The sequence below is a fragment of the Equus asinus genome, chromosome 21 (genome assembly GCF_041296235.1).
Source record: "Equus asinus isolate D_3611 breed Donkey chromosome 21, EquAss-T2T_v2, whole genome shotgun sequence".
In the NCBI taxonomy this organism is placed as follows: domain Eukaryota; kingdom Metazoa; phylum Chordata; class Mammalia; order Perissodactyla; family Equidae; genus Equus; species Equus asinus.
The window spans coordinates 27,825,038-27,846,412 of record NC_091810.1 but is presented as its reverse complement, the minus strand read 5'-3'; the positions used below and the strand labels follow the sequence as shown (position 1 = coordinate 27,846,412).

At 38.6% G+C, this 21,375-nt stretch overlaps 1 protein-coding gene across 5 annotated transcripts in view; it reads right to left on the bottom strand.

Annotated features, from left to right (window-relative positions):
• Window positions 1-21,375, bottom strand: part of CNTN3 (contactin 3) — a 314,732-nt gene that overhangs the window by 70,974 nt on the left and 222,383 nt on the right. For all 5 annotated transcript variants that reach the window (XM_014851951.3, XM_014851952.3, XM_044754830.2 and 2 more), the window contains 3 exons: window positions 18,474-18,610; window positions 17,400-17,529; window positions 14,849-14,999 (listed from right to left, as the gene is read on the bottom strand). In XM_014851951.3, coding sequence (XP_014707437.2) covers window positions 14,849-14,999; window positions 17,400-17,529; window positions 18,474-18,610 — 418 coding nt within the window. The remainder of the gene's footprint in view (window positions 1-14,848; window positions 15,000-17,399; window positions 17,530-18,473; window positions 18,611-21,375) is intronic.

The window sequence follows — 21,375 nt, the reverse complement described above, 5'->3', positions numbered from 1 at the left end:
AACAAATGCATGTACATACACAACAATAACAACAAGAACAGATTTGATAACAATTCAAGATGAATTGTCTAAGGTTCTGTGGACATCAGGTTAGCAACTCCTGTTAGCAATTCAACTCATCCAATGACAGGAGTATGTCTGGAACCTCTTTGTCTTGGAGGCTTCAGTCTTAGCCTTTCTAGATACACCTTATTGAGCTAGTCTTTTATGACGACCATCTGCATTTGGTGGTTGGCTCCTTAAAAATTATCTCACACAAAAATAAAGTGGCAATGTTGCATAGCTCAAGAATGTAAGGTATTGGGTCACACATTCCTCCACACACTGGAGTGGGTCTCAAATTGTTTTTGGAGAAAAATTTCAGCCCTAATAACCTGAATTTTCTTGTCCTTCCTCCATGCAGAGTGGTGATCATTGTCTGTTCAGACACAGGTTCTGGTGAGCCACCACATCTTTAACAGATGATACAAACTTTAATACCAGTTCAATTGATTCTTTCAGCATTTGACTCTTCATTTTCACAACGGCACCTTCTCTGTACCCCAGATACCTGATACTGAACAAAACCTTTAAATAATTTTTTGTTCAAGCTTATTAAAAACTTACTACATGCTTATTACATGTGAGAAATCATATTCGTGGATGATTGGCTAAAAGAAATGTGGTCTATCTATTCTTTGAGTCCTGAGTCTTGATACTCAAAGTTACCCCTGGATTGTGAGAAAGAAAAAAACCCTTTAAAACTCATCATATTTTATTTTAAGGATGCTGACTCTTAATACTACATTACTCAGTGTTCTCTCCTTGACAATCCATTGGATTTGGACATATACATTTGCATGTTTTTGCCTACAAAGAATTGCCTATCTCCTTTTCAAATGGTTTCATTTCATCGTATGGACACTGTGTATTGTGCAATTAGCAGTATTTTTCTCTGCTCATTTGTTAGCAGAAAGCTCTGAGCCAAAACTGGATCTCAACTAAGCAAATGGATCTGTTGGCATGTTTTGTAAAACTAACCTCATTCATCCATTCTACAAGTATTTATTGAACATGTACTATCGACCAAGCTCTGTAATAAGCAATAAGGATTCACTGGGAAGAATATATGCTGACCTAATATAAGTTACATTTTAGGCAACTGGAACCCTGGCATATTTTTTTCTCCTCAATGTTCACGTTGTGTGTATTTTGAGACAAACTGTCTCAAGTTCTTTTCGGAATGAGACATGATGTAAGCAAATGAAATAAACTAGAAGACATAAAGTTATTAACATGAGGCTAGAGTAATAAAGAAATAAGAAATAATACAGTGAGGTGTAAAGTTTTCTAAGTACCTAAACTAGCAAAACACATGAACTTACATCAAGCTTTAAAATACTCTGATTTTCCCAATTAAGTTAATTAATAAATACTGTGGAAAATTAAGCGCTTAATAAAATCTTTAACAAGTTAAAGGTGCCTCTTTCTTTAGCATTTTAATGTAAAAGGTTAGAAAAGATTTATTTTTCCAAAATAAGGTAGATTTTTATGTTCAACCTCCATTATAGATTTTTTTCAGGATTATAGACTCACAAAGGGTCAAACACTCTTATCTTCCCAGAGAAACTGCTCTAGCAATAAAATCTGCATTAAGATAGAATTACAAAATATTATAAAGAAGATCAGGAAGTGGAAAACAGGTGAAGGTACAAAATGATTTTTTTTTAGTTTGTTAGGCAGTAAGAAATTTAACTTAGTGTACCTACTCATTAGAACTTATATAACAGATCATAAATTATGAATAACTCTTTTCTGGCATCAGAATGTGGGAGGCAGCAACCATCAGGACTGATCCGCGTATTTCTTCCTTTTTCATGGAAATGCAATGGCACCACACCTAATCATCCATTCAACCATCCACCCATCCCTCCACCCTTATTGTGGTTAAAGGCCTCAGGGAGGAGGAAGAATATACTGAAATATAGCACTTTTCATATTTTTAACGGGAAGCCTCAAATAGAAATCTATAAAAAAATCAGTTTTGCACATTTTTAAGAATTACAATAAATAAAATAAGAAAATTATAGCTACTTTTAAGACATGAGAAATCCAAAAAAGAATGAAATTCACTTCAACAAATATTTGTTGAGTACTCAGAAAGCACCAAGGGCTTTGGAAAATAAAAATATGAATGAGGGGGCTGGCCAGGTGGCACAGCGGGTAAGTTTGCACATTCTGCTTTGGTGGCCTGGGGTTCGCTGGTTCAGATCCCAGGTGTGGACCTACACACTGCTTATCAAGCCATGCCGTGGCAGGTGTCCCACATAGAAAGTAGAGGAAGACGGGCATGGATGTTAGCTCAGGGCCAGTCTTCCTCAGCAAAAAGAGGAGGATTGGTGGCAGATGTTAGCTCAGGGCTAATCTTCCTTGAAAAAAAAAAGAAAGAATAAGAACCAGCCCCATCCTTTAGAGACTTACAGTCTAACGGCCAATGGGGATACACATAGTTCAGACACAACTAACCATAAAATGTGATCATTTGGTATGAAATTTTACATCTGAAGTACAAATTCATCCAGTCTACCTCTAAAAGTACAGTAACCCTTTCTCCTTTCCCTCCACCGTTACTTTAAATCAAGCCTCCACTAAATCTTACCCTGCCAACTCCAAGTTGTCTCTCCTAACCCGATTCATTGCCTCTCTCCTTTCTCTCTTCGACCCACTCTCCACACTACAGCCAGAGCTATCTCTTAACCAGATCATGTCACACCCCTAGGTTAAAATCTCTAATGGCTTCTCATTCCATTGAAAATAAAATCCAACTTTTTTTCTTTTGGAGGGAGATTAGCCCTGAGCTAACATCTGCCGCCAATTCTCCTCTTTTTGCTGAGGAAGACTGGCCCTGAGCTAACATCGGTGCCCATTTGCCTCTACTTTATATGTGGGATGCCTGCCACAGCATGGCTTGCCAAGCGGTGCATAGGTCCATACCCGGGATCTGAACTGGTGAACCCCAGGCCACTGAAGTGAAACATACAAACTTAACCACTGCACCACGGGGGCAGCCCAAGTAACACTTTTATCACAGTCTTCAAGGACCCCATTTCTGGAGTCTGTCCATCTCTGGGACCTCATATTTTATTATTCTCCTCCTCCACGCATAACACTTCAGTCACACTGGCTTTCCTCTTGATTCTCAAGTAAGTCAATCTCCTTCCCATCTCCGGGCCTGTGTTCCTATCGGGGCCTATTTCTGGAAGGCAATTCTTCTAATTCTTGGGAAGACCCATTGCTTCTTACCATTTAGTTCTCTTTCCAAAACTTACTTCCTTAATGAAGCCTTTCTTAAAATACCCTATATAAGTATCTTTACTTTTTCCTTTATGGCAAGAGAAATTATGTTTTCAGTTTATTTGTGTTCTGTTCTCCTTTCTGCAAGTTCCACGAAGAAGGGACTGTATCTGTCTGGGTCACCATGGTTTCCTCAGAGGCCAGCCCAATGCATGGCACACGGTAGACGTGCCAGACTGCATTTCCCAAAGGTGGCCACAACAAGATTTCCCATCCCACGTGCTTTCCTAGAATCTTGCCACTCTCCTATTAAGAGGTAGAGTCAAACTGCCCTCCCTTTGAATCTGGTTAGCTTAGTGATTTCCCGGTAACCAATGGAAGGCAAGGAAAGTGAGGTTTTGTATCTTCCAGCCTAGGTGATTTCAGCTTCCACCCTGCTAGCTCGAATGTTCCCTCTTGAAGCTTCTAACTGTCACATAAGCATTTCGACTCTGCTGAGGCTACCATGTTTTGAGGAAACCCTAACTAGCTGACTGGAGATGTGCAGAGACCGCACGGAAAGGCCTTGGACTGCCAAAGAGAAAGTACTATACAGCCGGCTCCCAGCGGCTCTAGTCCAGCCACGATCTGACTGCAGCCATGTGAGACACCCCGAAGAAACACTGCCTAGTCAAGCCTTTCCCCAATATCTGACCCACGGAAACTGTGGGAAATAAGAGAATGATTGTTGTCTTACACTATTAAGTTTTAGGGTGATTTGTTATGCAGCAATAGTTAATGGGAACAGTAGGTACTGAATAAATAGCTGATGCATAAACGAATGTTGAAATGAACAAATATGTATGGAGCAGAGATCAAGGCAGCAGAGACAGATAAGGAAAAGGCTCTGTGAGAACTGAGTGAGACGGTCTTCTGCACAGTCAATACCCTGCACTCTGTGACACCATTGGACATAGAGAAACCATGAGAGCGAAAAAACCCTCAAATTAGTCTTGCCTGTTGGGCTTGGAGAAGTCTTTCCAGGGTGAGTAACAATACTTGGACCTTCAGTGATAAGTAGGGGTTTTCTAGGTTAAGAAAAAAAGATTCCAGCGAGAGGAAATCACAAGAGCAAAAATGCAGAATGCCATGAGAATTCCATTTCTTTCTCCTTTCTTTTAAAAATTATTCAAAAGGCAACAGTATACACTCTTGGACTCTATCTTGATAGTGTTAAAACAGTCAATATTCTTATTTTGAGAGAAAGCTCTTGTTTTTTTCCATCTTAAACATATTAGCAGAAAAAGTACTAGGTAGTAGGTAGTGATGGCACAGTTGTTCAGAATAGCAGTAATATTTTTTCTTTGAATTTTCAGGAAGAGCAAGGGATACAGAACACTGAGGGGGGCTGTAGGGAAAGGCATGTGGGACTTTCAGGCTTGAGTGAGAAATGCTATATGACCAGACGAAGATGGTACAGTTAGACACATCAGTAAATAAAGTGTTTATGCTGAGCATGGATATGAATTAATTTACCCAATTCTAACGAGAACTGGTTTGAAGTGGATTCCAATGCCCTGTACCTTCAGCTTCATTAACCAGCTTTTCCTTACCAAAATCATAACACGGACAAAATATTTTTTAAAGTGGCCTTAACTTTTAAAATCCATAAAAATCAAATTTGAAATGTGGATTTAAGAACTGCATGGTCATCTGCGAAATTTAGTTGATACGAATTTAGAAACCATCGGAAAGTAGCAATTTCTTTAATAATATTTGGGTGAAATTTATTCATTTAAGAAGGTTTAAATAACATAAAACTCAATTGATTGTCATAAAAAAGAAAGGTCTTTTCTCACCTTTCTTTTTACTCCAGTCTTGTTACCCTTAAGTATCTGAGGAACAGGATGGAAAAAAGCTAATATTAAAAACAATATCAACGGGGGGCTGGCCCAGTGGCGCAGCAGTTAAGTTCACACGTTCCGCTTCAGTGGCCCGGGGTTCACTGGTTCGGATCCCAGGTGCGGAGATGGCACCGCTCATCAAGCCATGCTGTGGTAGGCGTCCCGCAGATAAAGCAGAGGAAGATGGGCACGGATGTTAGCTCAGGACCAGTCTTCCTCAGCAAAACAAGGAGGATTGGCAGATGTTAGCTCAGGGCTGAGCTTCCTCAAAAAAAACCCCGAAAACCCCATCAATATCAATGGTAGCGGGTGCCTATTTCTGAGAAGCTATATAGAAGCCACTATAATAATGCTTTGCACACATTATTCTATTTTTATCTTTGCAACTAGAGTCCACTGAGATAAAGAAAGAAGTGCCCCAGAGTGTGAGAGAAATGGGGCAGGGACAGAGTTGGAAGTAATTTGTCCCAAGGAAACCTTGTCCTTTCTCTACCTATCAGGGAAGACCAGTTTATCTAGCCAACCTCTTGCTAAGAGTGTGTGCCAAGCAAATACCACCTAATCGACTGACTAAGCTTGCAAGGTAAGAATTCTGATGCCATTTCACAAATAAGGAAACCAAGACTCAGGGGTTAAGTAACTTGTCTAACACCCGCTAGGTGGTCAGCAGCAGAGCCACGATTTGACCCACGTCTTTTTGACTTCAATGCTTTGCTCTTTCCACGTGCTACAATTAAATCAAGAAGCAAATAAAACTTACATTTAACTTCATCTACACAGTGAATAATGTGCCTAGTAATTAGTATACTGCATACCAATTAGGCATAAATAATTCATGTAAATAATGATACAAATACACATGCAGAAACTTAAGCTATCTGTGGTTAATTGGTGAAGATCTGTAGGTAGGTGTTGATGGTTGGAGGGTGGGGTATGGAGGAGAGGAACTGATTGTGATGCTTTCTCAGCAGCCCCATTCCAACCCAAAGTCATGGATTGTGTTCACTCTTCTCTTGCTTATCTTCACGTTTCTCTTAAATACTAGCTTAATCTTCTCATAGGGTATGGGGCAAATGTATCCTTCCTCTTCTCTTTCCAGTTGGAATTATGAAAGAAATGGAGGTTCGGGTTGGGGAACCCAGATGTGGAAGGAGGTGTTCTCTATTCTCTGAAACTCTCGCATATTTACCCAGGTATCTCAAGCCCCTCTTTAAGAAAAATGCTCTTCCTCCAATGTTCACCTCCTTTGAGGGAGAGAAATGGTTGTCTATCTGGGAAAGAACTCAGGCCAGGCTTTCTGATTTTCCAGATCATATGTGAACTTCACCATGGGCACAATTGTAATGAATATCCAATTCTACCTTGTCATGCAGTCATTTTGTTCTGATGGCATTTTCCCTACTCTTTTGCTTTGCTTGATTTTACAGAGCCTTCAAAACACCTCCAGTGTCACTTCCTTTGAGACACCTGTCCTTATGGAGCTGCTCTCCCACTCCCCAGGGCTGAGGCAGCCTCTCTTCTCTGTGCATCTTGCTGGCTTATATACTCCCCCATTACAGAGAGGGGGGCAATGCCCAGTTTCCTCAGGCCAGTCCAGGTTATGCATGTTGTCTTGGAGGTAATTACTAACAATGCCCTTTTTCTCTTTCAAAATATCCCAGTTTATAGAATTATATGGTCACCGTAATCATATAGTCTCTCAGTGTAGCTGATAGCTACGTTTTCCACATTCTAAAGAGACTGTGTGCAAGCTCCTTGAGGGCTCTATTTCTTATTCGTCTGTGTATTCCCAGTGCTAGCACAGTCCTCAGTGCAAAATAAAGATAAGACAAACTAGCGGAGAGCATGAGCACCTTCCTTGCATACAGGAAGCAGGGGCATCAGACTCTGTTCAACTAATATCCAGGTCCTGAAAGTGGCACCATGACATATATTAAACAAAATTCTCCCTTGTTCTTGAAAGTTCAACGGTTAGAAATTAATTGGAGTAAAGTGTACAGGAGTAAAGCATTAGCTGAAATCTCAGCTGCAAGCCTCAGGGTAGATTAATTGAAACTCATTGAGCTTCCACATCTATCTGATCATTGTGAGGGGACAGCTGTTTAGGTGGGCAGACTGAGGATGAAGGAGACGGTAATGGAGTCCAGCTCTTTGGGTGAAAAGGGGCAATGGGAGGCAGACAGAGAAGGGAGCAGCACTTTGAACAGTATGAAGAAAAATAGACTCTACTGTGATAAGGGAAAGAGGAGCCAAGAAATGTGAGGGAATGGGAAAGGGAGGGCGACAGAAACTACTTGGCAGAGGAATCCTTGTTCTTCATCTAAGAGCTTGAGCCAAGGCGAAGTACTACCTAACAGATTTGCTGGATAGTAACAGAGTTCCCAGACACCTCTTTATAAAGCACAACTCTGGCTATGAGTCGTAGCAACGGTGGAAATGCCACGTGGTTCTTGCTCTGGCAGAATTATTGTGGTTCCTGCCAAACGTTTAGATTCTGCTCCTAAGTATCGTCATTGAATTACTCTATGTCACACCAAAGGTAAAAGAGACCTGTTGGGAGCATTTCTTGAGGTTTTAAACTCCTATATGAAGCTATTTATGAAATCAGGATGAGATGAATGTAAAATTGCATGTAAAATTTTGTTTAAAAAATTAAGGTATAATTTATATACAGTATAAATGCATCCTTTTTGAAAGATGCCCAGATTTGTGAATTTTAACAAATGATGTAGTTATGTAACCACTGTCACAATCAAGATCTAGAACAATTCCCTCTCCCCAAAAACTCCCCCAGGCCCTAAATAGTCAATCTCTCCACCCACTGCCAGCCTCCAGCAAGCAGTGATGACTTTTCTGTTTTGCCGTCCCTAAAGCTGTGCCTTTTTCAGGAATGTCATATAAATGGAATCATACAGCATATAATGCTTACTGCATTTTAAAAGCCAGTTTCTAACTATATGCAAAAAATACATTAAGAATTGGTTAATATATTTTAAAAACATTGTCTGGCTTATGGCTATTAATATTTGGAGAAAATCTTTACTATTTCTTTAAAAAGCATTTAAATTTCTATAGTATTAAATGCTGCATAGAACATCTGAAACAATTTTAATGTGTTTAATTAGAAGTAATGGGCCATCCTTCGACTCTCTTCTGAACTGAGGTTATTGCAATAACATATTTACTATTATAAGCAATAGCATTCAAGTGAAAGCCCCATTTTTTAAAATAATTGGCTAATGCGTTTTAAGCACTACTAAGTGATACAGAAAAGCTAAACATTCTTTAAAATATGCCAACTGGCTATTTCTTCTTGCATACCATGCCTGTTCGCATTCTCTAGGGTCTTTTTCAATTTTACTTTGCTTAAAGGAGACAAAACCTCTCAATTTAAGTCTTTTGAAAACATGTGGGCTTAAGTGAATGAATGAATGAATTCAACAGCACTAAAACATTGACACCTGGTGAAACTGGACGCTCAAAAGGGTAGAGCATTTGTTTGTTTGGAAAACCTGATTCTTGCAGGGGGAAAAAGCACAATAACTTTTCTCAATACTGCGATACAAACACAGAACAAGAAAAGCAAAAAAATAAAACTACCTTTACCCACTACTGATGCTAGTAATTTCATAGTTTAGTATATTTGCGCACTAGGTGACTTAAGTTGACCTTTACTTAACATATCAATTACTTACAAATTGTGATTGTTAGTTATTTAAATGGAATTGTAAAAACAGGCATCCTCTACTCATAATTTGTTTCTATCAGCTTCAGTGGTCAGATGTAGACCCTCTACCATTTAATACGCATGTTCCCAGACAATTTTATCCACTGCCATGGTTTCAGTTACAATCTACATGCTTGTGACATCTAAATTTCTATTTGTAGCTCAGGCCTTTCTCCTGAGTTCCAGATTCATATAGTCAACCCCTACATGCCCATAGATATACCCAGTTGGTTTTTCAACTAGCACTTCAAACTCAACCAATCTCAAATTGAACTTATCATATTTGCCCTCACTCTTGCTCCTTCCATAATGTTTCCCATCTCACTGAATGGGTCTACCAGTCTCCCTGATGCCTAAGCTGGAAATTTAGGATTCATCCTTGACTGGTATCTTCTCCCCAAATCTTTAATCTGATCAACTCCTAGGTGGTGCTGACATACCTTCTTTTCAACCCCCTCCATACTTCTCTCCATGCTCACTGCCATTTCTTGAGTTCAGGCAGCAATCCTCTCTTGTTTAGATGGGTGAATTGCTGCTAACTGGGGTTCTTGCTTCAAGTTTTCCCACCACTCCAATCCACGCTCTCCACTCCCACCACTGTGATTGTTTTTAAAAGTTGATTTCTTCTTACTCTGCTACCTTGACTTTATTCTGTTGCTTCTCAGTGCTTGTGGAATAAAGCCCAAACTCTTTAATTGAGCCTACCATGGCATTCACCATATTATCCCTGCTTACCTCTACAGCCCGACCCTCTCTGTATCCCCCTCTCCTAAGGCACTTTACACTTGAGGTGCACTGAACATTTAGTTACTTAAATACCTATGCTGTCCTTGTCTCTGTGCTTTTGCACAGGCTGTTCCTCCTGCCTCGAGCAGTCTTCTCCGGTGAACCCTAGTCATCTTTCAAGTCTTGGTGCAGACGTTACATTCTCCAGAAAGCCGGCTCTGCTCCCTGCCTTGGAGATGGGGCCTTCTCAGGTAGTCACTGAATATCCTGTACTTTGCCAGTTCAGTTTTATTTTAACTGCCCTGTGTTACCTGTCCGCATGCCCTGAAAAGCTACAAATGATGGGAAGGACTTCTCTGATAAAAATTAAATACCTAGTGCCTAGCACATAGTAGGTTTTCAAAATATTTTCAAACAAATGAATGCGCACTTAATTTTAAGAGCTCAAGAATCACTACTTGCGTTATAACCCCTTATTATCTGTTGGAACAGCTTTTCTCAGACCTCTGTTGGGTCTCTATTGGGATGGAATCCCTTTATTACCTTAGCTTGAAATGCTCTCTCTACTTGAAAGCAACACACTGATTTCTCCAAAACTATTCTGTAATTTAGGTCTCGCACTGACTTAGATCCACATTACTATGGCTGGTGCATGATTACAAAGCTGCTATTGTACTGATATAAAAACTTACAAACCAGGTAGATTACAATTATTCAAATGTACTGTGTGATTTACATAGGGGACATAGTTATCAGTTTAAACAATTTTTAAAGACACATGTTTAATCCTTGGATTTGTTTTTCTGATTTAGGCTTTGCATGATATACATACACACACACATATATATTTACATATACATACATATATACATGTACATACACACATATATATACACAAATATATAGTGATATATATATACCTACGCATACATGTATAGATATGCTTCATCTAAAGTATATTTGGCACCAAAAGCCTCTCCGCTAGGCTGGAGAGAGCTTTCCTATTTATCCTAAGTTTCATATTCACTGACAAACCCAAGTTCACCTACTAAAAAATAACTAACTGAAAAACGAATGGACTTAAAATCTTGCCATAAATACCCCATCAAAAATTTTTACCTTCTATTTTCAAATGCACCAATGAATGCACTTCTCCCCAAACTGAGATTTCAATCTGCATGTCTTAAGTTGGAACAGCCCATGATTGACCAACCACAATAAATGAATCATTTAAAGTGCTTCCCCGATTTGGCTGATTCCTGCAGACCACGTTGTCAAGAGGGAGAGACATGGGGCTTTTGTTGCCAATGGATGGCTCAGGTCCACTGTGATTTCACATGAACTTGGAGAAAATTCAAATCTGCAACTTGTTCAATAATTGCTTCTAGCAGCCTTTTCCCTAAGCAACAAGGCCCTGGCTCATCAGTGCTTTCTGCCGTCCAAACAGATGAAAGCAAAACCAGAACGGCCAGAGGTGGTGCTGGGTACTGAAGGGTTGAGCCCCCCCAGGGCACATGTGAAATCCTAATCCCTGATGTGATGGTCTTTGAAGGTGGGCCTTTACCAGGTGATTAGGTCATGAGGGTGGAGCATTCCTGAATGGGATCAGAGCCCTTAAAAGAGACCCGGAGAGCTCTCTTGCTCTCTTTCTGCCATGGGAGGATATAAGAAGGTGGCTGCCTGCAACTGACAAGAAGGCCCTCACCAAAACTCAACCTTGCTGGTACCCTGATCTTGGACTTCCACCCCACAGAACTGTGAGAAAGAAATTTCTGTTTGTTCAGCCATCCAATTTATGGTATTTTGTTACAGAAACTAGAACTGACTGAGATACCTGGGAAGGACTATGGCACTACAGACCCTCTCCTTAAACATGCTTCTCTTTTTAACTTTATTTTTATACCCGAAAAGTTTCCTTATTCATAGGGAGATGTTAGAAATACTGATACGAAGCAGAGGGTCAGTAGGCTTGAAAGGGACAGAGAAGTAACACTTACGAAAGTGAGACATTGCTGGAGTAACAACCATTTTCCCCTTTCTTCTTAAAACATAATCCCAATTTCTCATTGGGCACATTCCCACCCAGGAAAAAAAAAAAAATCCGTATTTCCTAGCCTCCATTGCAGCTAAGTCTAGCTAGGGAACTAATTTCTGATCAGTAAGATATAAAGGAAATTACTGTTTGGGACTTCTAGAAAGTTTATTTATTTTTTTTAAAGACTTTATTTTTCCTTTTTCTCCCAAAGTCCCCAGATACCTAGTTGTGTATTTTCAGCCGTGGGTCCTTCTAGTTGTGGTATGTGGGATGCCGCCTCAGCGTGGCCTGATGACCAACGCCATGTCCGCGCCCAGGATTCGAACCCTGGGCTGCAGAAGCGGAGCGCACAAACTTAACCACTTGGCCATGAGGCCAGCCCCTAGAAAGTTTCTTAAAAGGAAGGAAATGTACCCTGATTTCTACCTTCCTCCTTCCTGTCGTTGGGAGCTGACAGTGGGATGACATTGGGAAGGATGTCATGGGGAGGCTGAAGCCCTAGCAGCCATTTTGGCTCATGACATGAAGACGGTGGAGCAGCAAGATAAAAGGGGCCTGCGTCCCTGATGACTGTGGACTCCAGGTAGCTTGACTGCCTGCCTTCAGAGATACCAACCCGCCAAGGAGCCACTCAACCAACAAACAAAAAGCTTCTATTTCTTTCAGCCACTTTACTTTCAACACTTTATTTGTAATATAACCTCATTCTTACTAATCAGTATATCTACAAATAGCAGACATTATGCTAAATGCTTATTTTATAGCAACTATGTAAGGGAAGCATTAGTCTATTTCATGGATGAGGAAATTAAGCTTCAGAGGTGTTACATAATTGACAATGACACCAAGGTAGAAGTGACCAACCAGAAATCCCAGGTGAGATTCTGAAATTTATATCCTTTTTTCTCTCATTATCCCATCACTCTATAATGTGGGAGTAAACTTCTAGTCATGTGCCTTTAGCTAAATCCCTTAATCTTTTTATTCCTTTTAAAAATTAAGATTAAAGACCTCTGCTTACAATAGGCACTACTGTGAGGACAAGTGGGTTTACTACTGTGCAAAGCACTGAAGTCCTTGCCACATAATCACTACTTAATTTACATATACAATTAAAACTATTTAAAAATTTTTGGACCACAGAAAAGCCAGCAGTTATATAAGACAACTTAACTTTCAGCATAGCCAAAATTAACCGGTTTGTGCCACGAGCCTATACTTGTTTATAACGGCTTACAGATTTAAACTCCAAATCACTAAATTACTTCCTGTTCCAGAAATCTATTCTGTGCAGCCTAGCCTTTGGGTGGATTGTGTTTAACCACTCTGCTCACAACTTTGCCCTGTCATCCTGCTGTGGTTGCCTTTTAATGGAGGTGTCTCCCATTAAATACTTGGAGCAATTGCAGATTGTGTCGTCACAACCCACTCATAAAAATACTTTTTCATCTAAAAGCAGTTCAACCTGGTTATCCGCAACAGATCTTGTAATTTTTGAAAAGTAAATCCACATTTCTTGGCCTAAGGTTTTATTGTCCCCACCACCCCATCTCCAAAAAGAATAATTTGGACTCCACGACTTCAAAGGCTGAGATCACCTCTAAGATTCTGGGCTCCCTTCACAAAATGTGGCATTGAAAAAGCTCAGTGGTTATGCCCTAGAGTCAAACAGACATGGATTCAAATCTTGGCTATGTGACTTTAGGAAAACTATATAATACCTCTAAGCCGTAGGTTTCTCACTAGTAAAATGGAGATAATAATATGATCTACACACCATAGAGCTGCAGAGATATTTAAAGGAGATAATGCGTGTAGAGCTCTGTATTATTTTCTTCTTTCTTCTATAACAAGTTACTATAAACTGAGTGGCCTAAAACAAGACACATTTATTGTCACGCTCCTTGAGGTCAGAAGTCCAGTATGGGTCTCCCTGGGCTAAAATCAAAGTGTTGTAGGGCTGTGTTCCTTTGGAAGGCTCTAGAATCATTCTTGCTCCTTCAGGTTGTGGGTAAAATTCAGTTCATTGTGGTTAGGGGACAGATTTCCTTGCTGACTATCAGCTGAGGGCTATTCCTATCTTACATAGTAGTCTGAAATTCCTTTGCTCATTGGCCACCTTCCACCATCTTCAAAGTCAGCGATCCCAATGAGGGTCCCTCTCCTGCTCGGAATCTCTCCCGCCTCTTCTCTGATTATCATACATCTCTTTCAAATCCTTTTGCTTTCCTCTTCCCCTTTTAAATGCTCAGATGATTACTTGAGCCCATCCAGATAATCTAAGATAATCACCTTATTTTAAAGTCAACTAGTTAGCAATCTTAATTCCATCTTCAACTTCAATTATCTTTTGTCATATAATGTAACGTAATCATAGGTTTCCAGGATAAGGACATGGACTTCTTTGGGGCCATTATTCTGCTTATCACAATCTCTGAGCATAGTACCTGGCATGCAGGAAATGCTCAATAAATAATAATAGTCAATACTTATATTTACTCTCTGCTAGGTATTTACCTAAGTGCTTTATGGATATTTATGTGTTTCATCCACATACTAACCCTCATAACGTGAAGTATGTAATAATATCACCATCCTCACTAACAAACGAGGACATGAGACACAGAGAGAGTCAGTCACTTCATTAAGCTAGTAAAAGACAGAATGAAGATTTGGACTCAGGCAGTCTGGCTCCGGAATCTGTGCTTTTAACTTGGCCCTGTTCTGTCTCTTCATTTTAAATGTTATTATAATAACCAGGAAACCAAGAAAGGCTTTGCTTAAACTAATATCAGTAATGCTAAGTTATTTCAATATAGCAATATTGGTATTTATTTGACATATGCTGTCATTACTTTTTGTCCTGGGATGTGGGGCCACCGGGATGCTGAGTGAGGGCCTGGGTCCAGGGCTGACATTCCTTTATCATTCCAGTTTGAGTGTCACCAGGCAATTGAGGAAGACATTCCTTTCTAAAATAAAGTACTCTTTGTGGGAAGAGGTGAGAAATCTCTCTATTTTTAGATTTCAAAAACTTATCACTATCATTGTGACAGTATTACAGAACAAAAATACTACCATCACGGTTCTTAAACATTTCACGTTTTATTGAAATGCTACAGCATTTCATTTCATATGGGAAACCTACTTTGGCATCACTAAGGAAAGTGAGAAGAAATCGGCACCTTTTGGACCACAGAATACCTTTCATTCTCCTGTACGATGGCATCTCCTTTCTTCCAGGAGGAGAGTGCCCTGGGGGAGGCTCTGGGTTTACAATCCAAGCTGACCACGCTGCCCACCTGCACCTGAATCAACTTTTTCATTGGAGTCTTTGAAAAATCTGGAGCAGCAGCTGAAAAGGAAAGAGGAAGAAAGAGAATGAGAATTTGAGGTTTGATTTACTGTTTTTTAATTCTCATACATTTCAAAGGTTGACTTTATAACCATTTTTAAAGTTTCTTGAACACAAGATCTCAAGACTTGATTTACCTGATTCACTGGGCATGACATGTAGAATTTCAAACCTCAAAAATTAATTCTTACTATTGTGTTTCTGGCAAGTTCTAATTCTTGAGGTAATTTCTTTATATGAGAATTTTAAGTTTACTCTGAAGTTTTAAAATAGCTCAATCATGAGTTTATTAAAATTAAACACATTTTTCATAGAATGCTCTTGAAAGTTAGTTCCATGAAGACAACAAAGGGTTGGTTTCTCTTGTGACTTCTAGGACATAGACCTTGGCACCATCCCTGGCACTCAGTAAGTGTTCAGTAAACATTCTTAGAATGAAGACTTAGTATTGAATTATTATTCTCCTGCATAAAAATTATCAAGATCTTTTATAAAATTTTCATATGGTTAAACTTCCAAGTTGGAGAAATATAATATGCATTACTATATTAAGTTACAACATTACATTAAATATAATATGTAGAAAAGATTATGTTTGCTAACAATGCAAGAGATGCTGATGGTGGAACAACAGTTGAACATTCAAGGTATGTAATAATATACCATTTGAATGAAATCATATTTAATCAGAAAACAGTCTTCCTTTTACTGCAAATGTGGAAAAAAGTTAAGGACTAAAGTATTTCCCAAGTATCTAATGCTGTGTCTTATGGCAAATTCCAGTGAATGTAATTTTTTTTATAAGTGGAGATGATATAGTGAATTATATTATATTATATAGGGTTGTGGATAAAGAAGACACGTTGTCCAGAGGTTTTTGGCCTTGAAAATTAAGATTGTAAGAAAATAATTTTTACTAAAACAACCCCCTAAAAACTTCATATTTGAATAAAATCTTTTTTTAAAAACATATCTCATATTTTTTCACATACAAAAATGCCTTGCAGCATGTTGTTAGGGACCCATCCGTTTTAAAGATGAACCAATTATGGCTCATAAGGTTAATTTAAAGCAAAAGGATAGCAGTGCTTCAGCTGAAGACTTGTATGCCAATTCCACTCCCTTTTTGTCATAAAACCCTACTTCTCTGCCATGGATAAGAGGAGCCAGATTTTCAGTTGATGATCGGCCCTTCCCAGGCCTCAGTCTTCCTGATGCAGATGTGTTTCTAACCTCCAGGCACTAGGTATGAGAGATCTGCTTTTTTTAAACTAGGGTTTCTCAACATGACACGACATTTGGGGCTGGATAATTTTTTGTTGTGAGAGTCTGTCTTGTGCATTGTAGGATATTTAGCAGCTTCTCTGGCCTCTGCCCACAAGATGCCAGCAGGATTCCCTCCCCAAAAATTGTGACAACCAAAAATGTCTCCAGATATTTCCTAAGATGCCCTGCGGCAAAATTGTCCCCAGCTGAGGATCACTGAGTTAGATCAATCAGAACCTTCCAACCTTTTGGCCATATGGATTGGGCCAGCCATGGGTATGTGACCCAAATCAGGCTACATGGGGCCAATGACATGCAGGACTGTGACTTCCATTTGAGCAGTTAAGAAAGCCATCTTTCTTCCACTGGATTGACCGTGGTAATAGAAACTGAACATGTCGGGGATCATCATACAAAATCTGATAACAGTGATGATGTTCGAGCCCTGGATCAAGTTATGCTGAAATTCAAATCTATATTTTAATTACATGATCCCTCCCTTCCTTCCTTCTTTCTTATTTCTGCCATACTGTGCTATGTTCTCAGCTGTGGTTGGATTTTCAGTCAATTGCAATTTAAACTGTTTTTCTGGACAATTGCCCTAAAGATGATACAACAGACTCTTTCTTCTTCTTACCTAAAATACAAGAAGAAAGTAATTTAGAATTTCAAGTAGTTGCGTCTTGGTTAATTAAAGCTTCAGTATGCCTAATGACTGATGCTTCTATCAGGGTTACTAAAGACAAAGGCAACTACTTTCAGATCCATAAATGACTGATTTGAATTTGGTATTTACTTTTACGGGCCAGCCACAGAGAACACCAAAATTATGTGTTCTCTTAAAAACCATTGCTTAGTTCGTAATATTGGAGGTGGATAAGGATGTCTTAGGTGAGCATCATCTCCCTACTATTGCTTTACTTCAGCCTTTGGTCCAACTCTGGCCATGAGTGCTGCTTTTCCTTCGAAATCACTAAAATGTATGCTTTGATTAGAAACCCTGAATGATTCTGCTGTAACACTGTAGCATGGTATTAAATATAGCAATCTACTATGAAAAGTAAATATTTCTGCTGCTGCCAAAAATGCAGGATTTAAGGAAAAAATAATATGACAAGAAAAAATTAGCCTTACCAACAACCTTGAGTTCAGCACTGGAATAGACGAGACCATGTTTGTTTTCTGCTATGCATTGGAACATGCCAGAATCAGTCACATTTAGGTTTGATATTGTAAGGGCACCGTTTTCTATCTGTATTCTCTCCTAGATGATAACAAAAGTTTATCTTACATATAAACGTATACACCCTCTTGGAAGAAAAATGAAAACCACAGACTACTATTTCAATCATACACAAGTCTAGCTCATTTTCTTCAGAGGATGGCACAATCTGATCTGAAATTTAAACTTTTCCTTATTTGAAAATGTGAGACTGATTTAACAGAACCACCACACATAATAAGTGCTAATAAACATCCTTCAGTCCAAAAGTATATCAGTAAAATAAACAACAAAGCAAGAGGTAAAATATTGCAGCCACTTTATTTTCCCCTTTCTTTAAAGTTGCAGACTTCTAAAAATGCACCATGCTTTCCACCCCACCAACTGGAAAAGTTTTCACCATTTTTTAAATCATGAAAATTAAAGACATTATAAATTCTGTGCATTAAAAAGGGTTCTGGGAAACACACATTTATTAAAGGTTTTTAGGTAGTATGAAAGGTTATGTATAGAAATTTGAAGGAACATAATTGACCTTGTACACAATTTTTAAAAAGAGCAAAAATTACATGGGTTCAGAAGAAAACTGATTGAGAAAATAAGTACTCATGTTACAAGGCAACCAAGCAATAGACACATTTATTCTCCAGAGGCCATGCCAAGTTGTCAAACAGGAAAAAGGAAATTACATTCTATATTTGATTAAGTAAGGCCTTCTCTAATTTCAAAATCAAAAAAATAGTATATCATTTTATAGATGAAATTTACAAAATCACCTTTTCCCAGTGAAATTCAACATTGAAAATATTCCTGCCCCAGTGGATTGGGTACTTGATTTTATGTATATTTTTTCCATCCTGTACTACTCCTTAGATGCAAAGGAACGTGTGCAAACTCAACAGTTTACTGTGGCACTAGGTCCTGGAGAAAGCATTTACTGAACACACAGCCGGGAGAGGGAGGAGTCGCCAGGCACATGACCTTACCTCGAGCACAAGGGCTTCTCCATTTTTCAACCATCGGTAGGAGGGTTTGGGCTTACCACTCGCCCGGCATTCCCAATAAAGATTATCCTCCACAGCGATTTCCACATCTTTTATGAGCTGAACCCAATGAGGCTTCGCTGCAGTGAAAAAAACAAAATTCAAACCACCCAGTAGATAAAACTTAAATACTTTATCCACGTAAATATAAATGGATTTAAGACTGTAAGCAATGGATTAATGTGAGCATGGCACCTACAGTTATATTTAACTCCCTAAGTTCTTAAAGTAGATATATGAAACATTTCTAGATTTGAGGATAGATTTTGCAATCTGTCATTTCCTAAGCCAAACTCATTATGCTTTCTCTGTTTTCAAAATTCTTGGCTCTGTATTTTAGTCTTCAGATGTCTATTAGTTGATAATAATGCAGGTACACAAAATAGAATTTTTTTTACAAGTGTATTTTTGATCATGAGATCACAATTGATGACAACTTAATATGTGGACAGCAGATACTAGTCTTAATTATGCACAAAAATTAACATCCATAGAAGAGAAACTTCTAGATCTGAGGAAAAAAATATTTCCTTCAAGTTAGAAATAACTCAATTAAATACAAACCAGTGAGCATCTTATGAGCTTCTGTGTGTGAATTAAAATGAAAGCAGGGAAAGATGGATACATTAGTTCAATATGAATCATACGATTTTTTATGAAAAAGAAGTAATTCATGCAACTTTAAATTATGTATGTAAATCAGTTGCATCAAGTGGATTTACCACTTCCACTTACGTTTTAGAAGATATTTGGAAATACTCTTTACAGATAAAAGCAACATACCACTTACAATGAAAGTCACTCAATACACACAGTATATTCAGCCAAGTCTCAGCTTGCGTTTTAGATCCAAAACTGGGAGGTGAGATGTCTTACTGGTTTCACATTGCATTATGCATGCGATGTGTACTGTGGGACTCACATTTTCATCCTCCATATGGAGAAACAGTTTATCCATTTCTATTTAATCGCAACCCTGGGAAGATCTGTCTCTCCATTTCTATCTCATAAAATTGTTTTTTTAATAAATGAAATTGAAATGAAAGTACAGTTATTTAGATTTCAGAGAAAACGTACTCGTCTAAGTTTTACCTTATTAGTCTTATTTTTACATAAAATGTTTGCCCAGTTTGAAGGGTAGTTCAGTCCAAAATCACTTCTCCCTACTCTATATTAAAACACATTTTCTTCTTTCAGGAATTACCAGCCTAGATGGAATGAGACTGCAAACAGACTCACACATGAGCCTGTGACTGAAACTCAAGTTTCCAGCAAAAATTTCCACTGCCTTCTCATAGTACTATTTTTCTTCTCCAAGTGGGAGGATAATTTGCTGGATTAAGCCAATCCTGAGATTCCAGCTGCCATGTTAATTGTGATTTCCCCCCTTATTCATCACATGAGATCCAAATATTCTATCAGACCATTTTTTTCCATGAAATATTAAAGCAGATAATCAAAGAACTGCATGGCATTTATTGAATATACTAGGCTCAAGCCAGAATTATAGAGTAACTTTCATGAAATTCTTTATCTCATTAATTTCTAATTTATTTCTTAGGTACATATCATATTACCTACATAATGGACTAAAGCAACAGTCTATCTCCTTTACTAAGTAAGTGGATGATGTTGGTTGTCTACTGTGCATCCATTTCCTCTCTTCTTTATTCCTAAAATAACCCCAGATTTTCACTGAGCTATCCTCTCTTCCATCCCCTCATACTGTCCACAAAACCCAGGGAAACCTGACCTTACTCCCTGTTCCAAGCAGAGGCCCTTAAGTTGTCTAAACCAATTTTTCTTGCTAGTGATTAGTTTAGGAATAAACATGCAGCCAATGAGATTTGAGAAGGGAAATGCAAGATGTTTTGGAGAACGGAAGGATGAACAAGAATTAATGTGCTGGTCACTCTGGCAGCCATTCTGTGACCACAATGGAAACTAACATGCAGAGAAAGGGAAAAGATAGATAAGGGCCGAAAAAAAAAATCTGATTATAAGGCACTTGAACGCCAGCTTAGCTTTGGATTTCTTGTCATGCCATTATTTATCATTTATGCAGGGCTGCTGTTCCATACAGCTAAAAACATTCTTACAGAAACATCAGACAGTTGGAATATCTATGTTTTCTTTTAATGGTCACTTCTTATACTAGGTCAGGCAATGGCTGCTTAGAAAGGAGGAACTAAGCTGGGGATGTGAGAAAATGTGACTTGCTTTAGGGTGGCCTTAGAGCTGTACAGACACATGGGTTAAGTGTTCCCAACCCATCTCTGTATCATCCAACCAAGAAGTAGACCTTGACACTTGGGTAACTCCAACTTGGTGCTGTGTATTCTAACCAAATCAAGTAACGAGATGGGAGAGTTGCAACAGAGAATGACTCATGCTATTAATCCATGCCTGCATTTTGTCCCTGACATCCTAAAATTGTACAATAACAAGGGTCAGTCTAATCACAGGTAAAGCACCTGCAGACTTCAAATTTTTTTGAGGGGAGTCATAATAAGCCCCACAACTTTAATATTAGTCTTTGCAAATGTTTCCCTCCCTGCAACATTTATGTATGATATATAAGTTTGTATTGCAAACTGATTCAATTTCCAGTTTCTAAGACAAATAGAATATAATGCAATTTGCCTTTCACAAAAATGGTCAATTCCCAGTAGTCTTACAATGTTTCTAATGATTAAACTGCAAATATATATTCATTGAGCTTACATCTTCATGTATTTTAAGTTTTGTAAAATCATATATTTATACTTTCTAAATTATGTTCTCTTCAAAAAACCTAGCATTTTTTAATAAAAGGGATTTGAAAACAAATTTTCAAAAAAAAGAC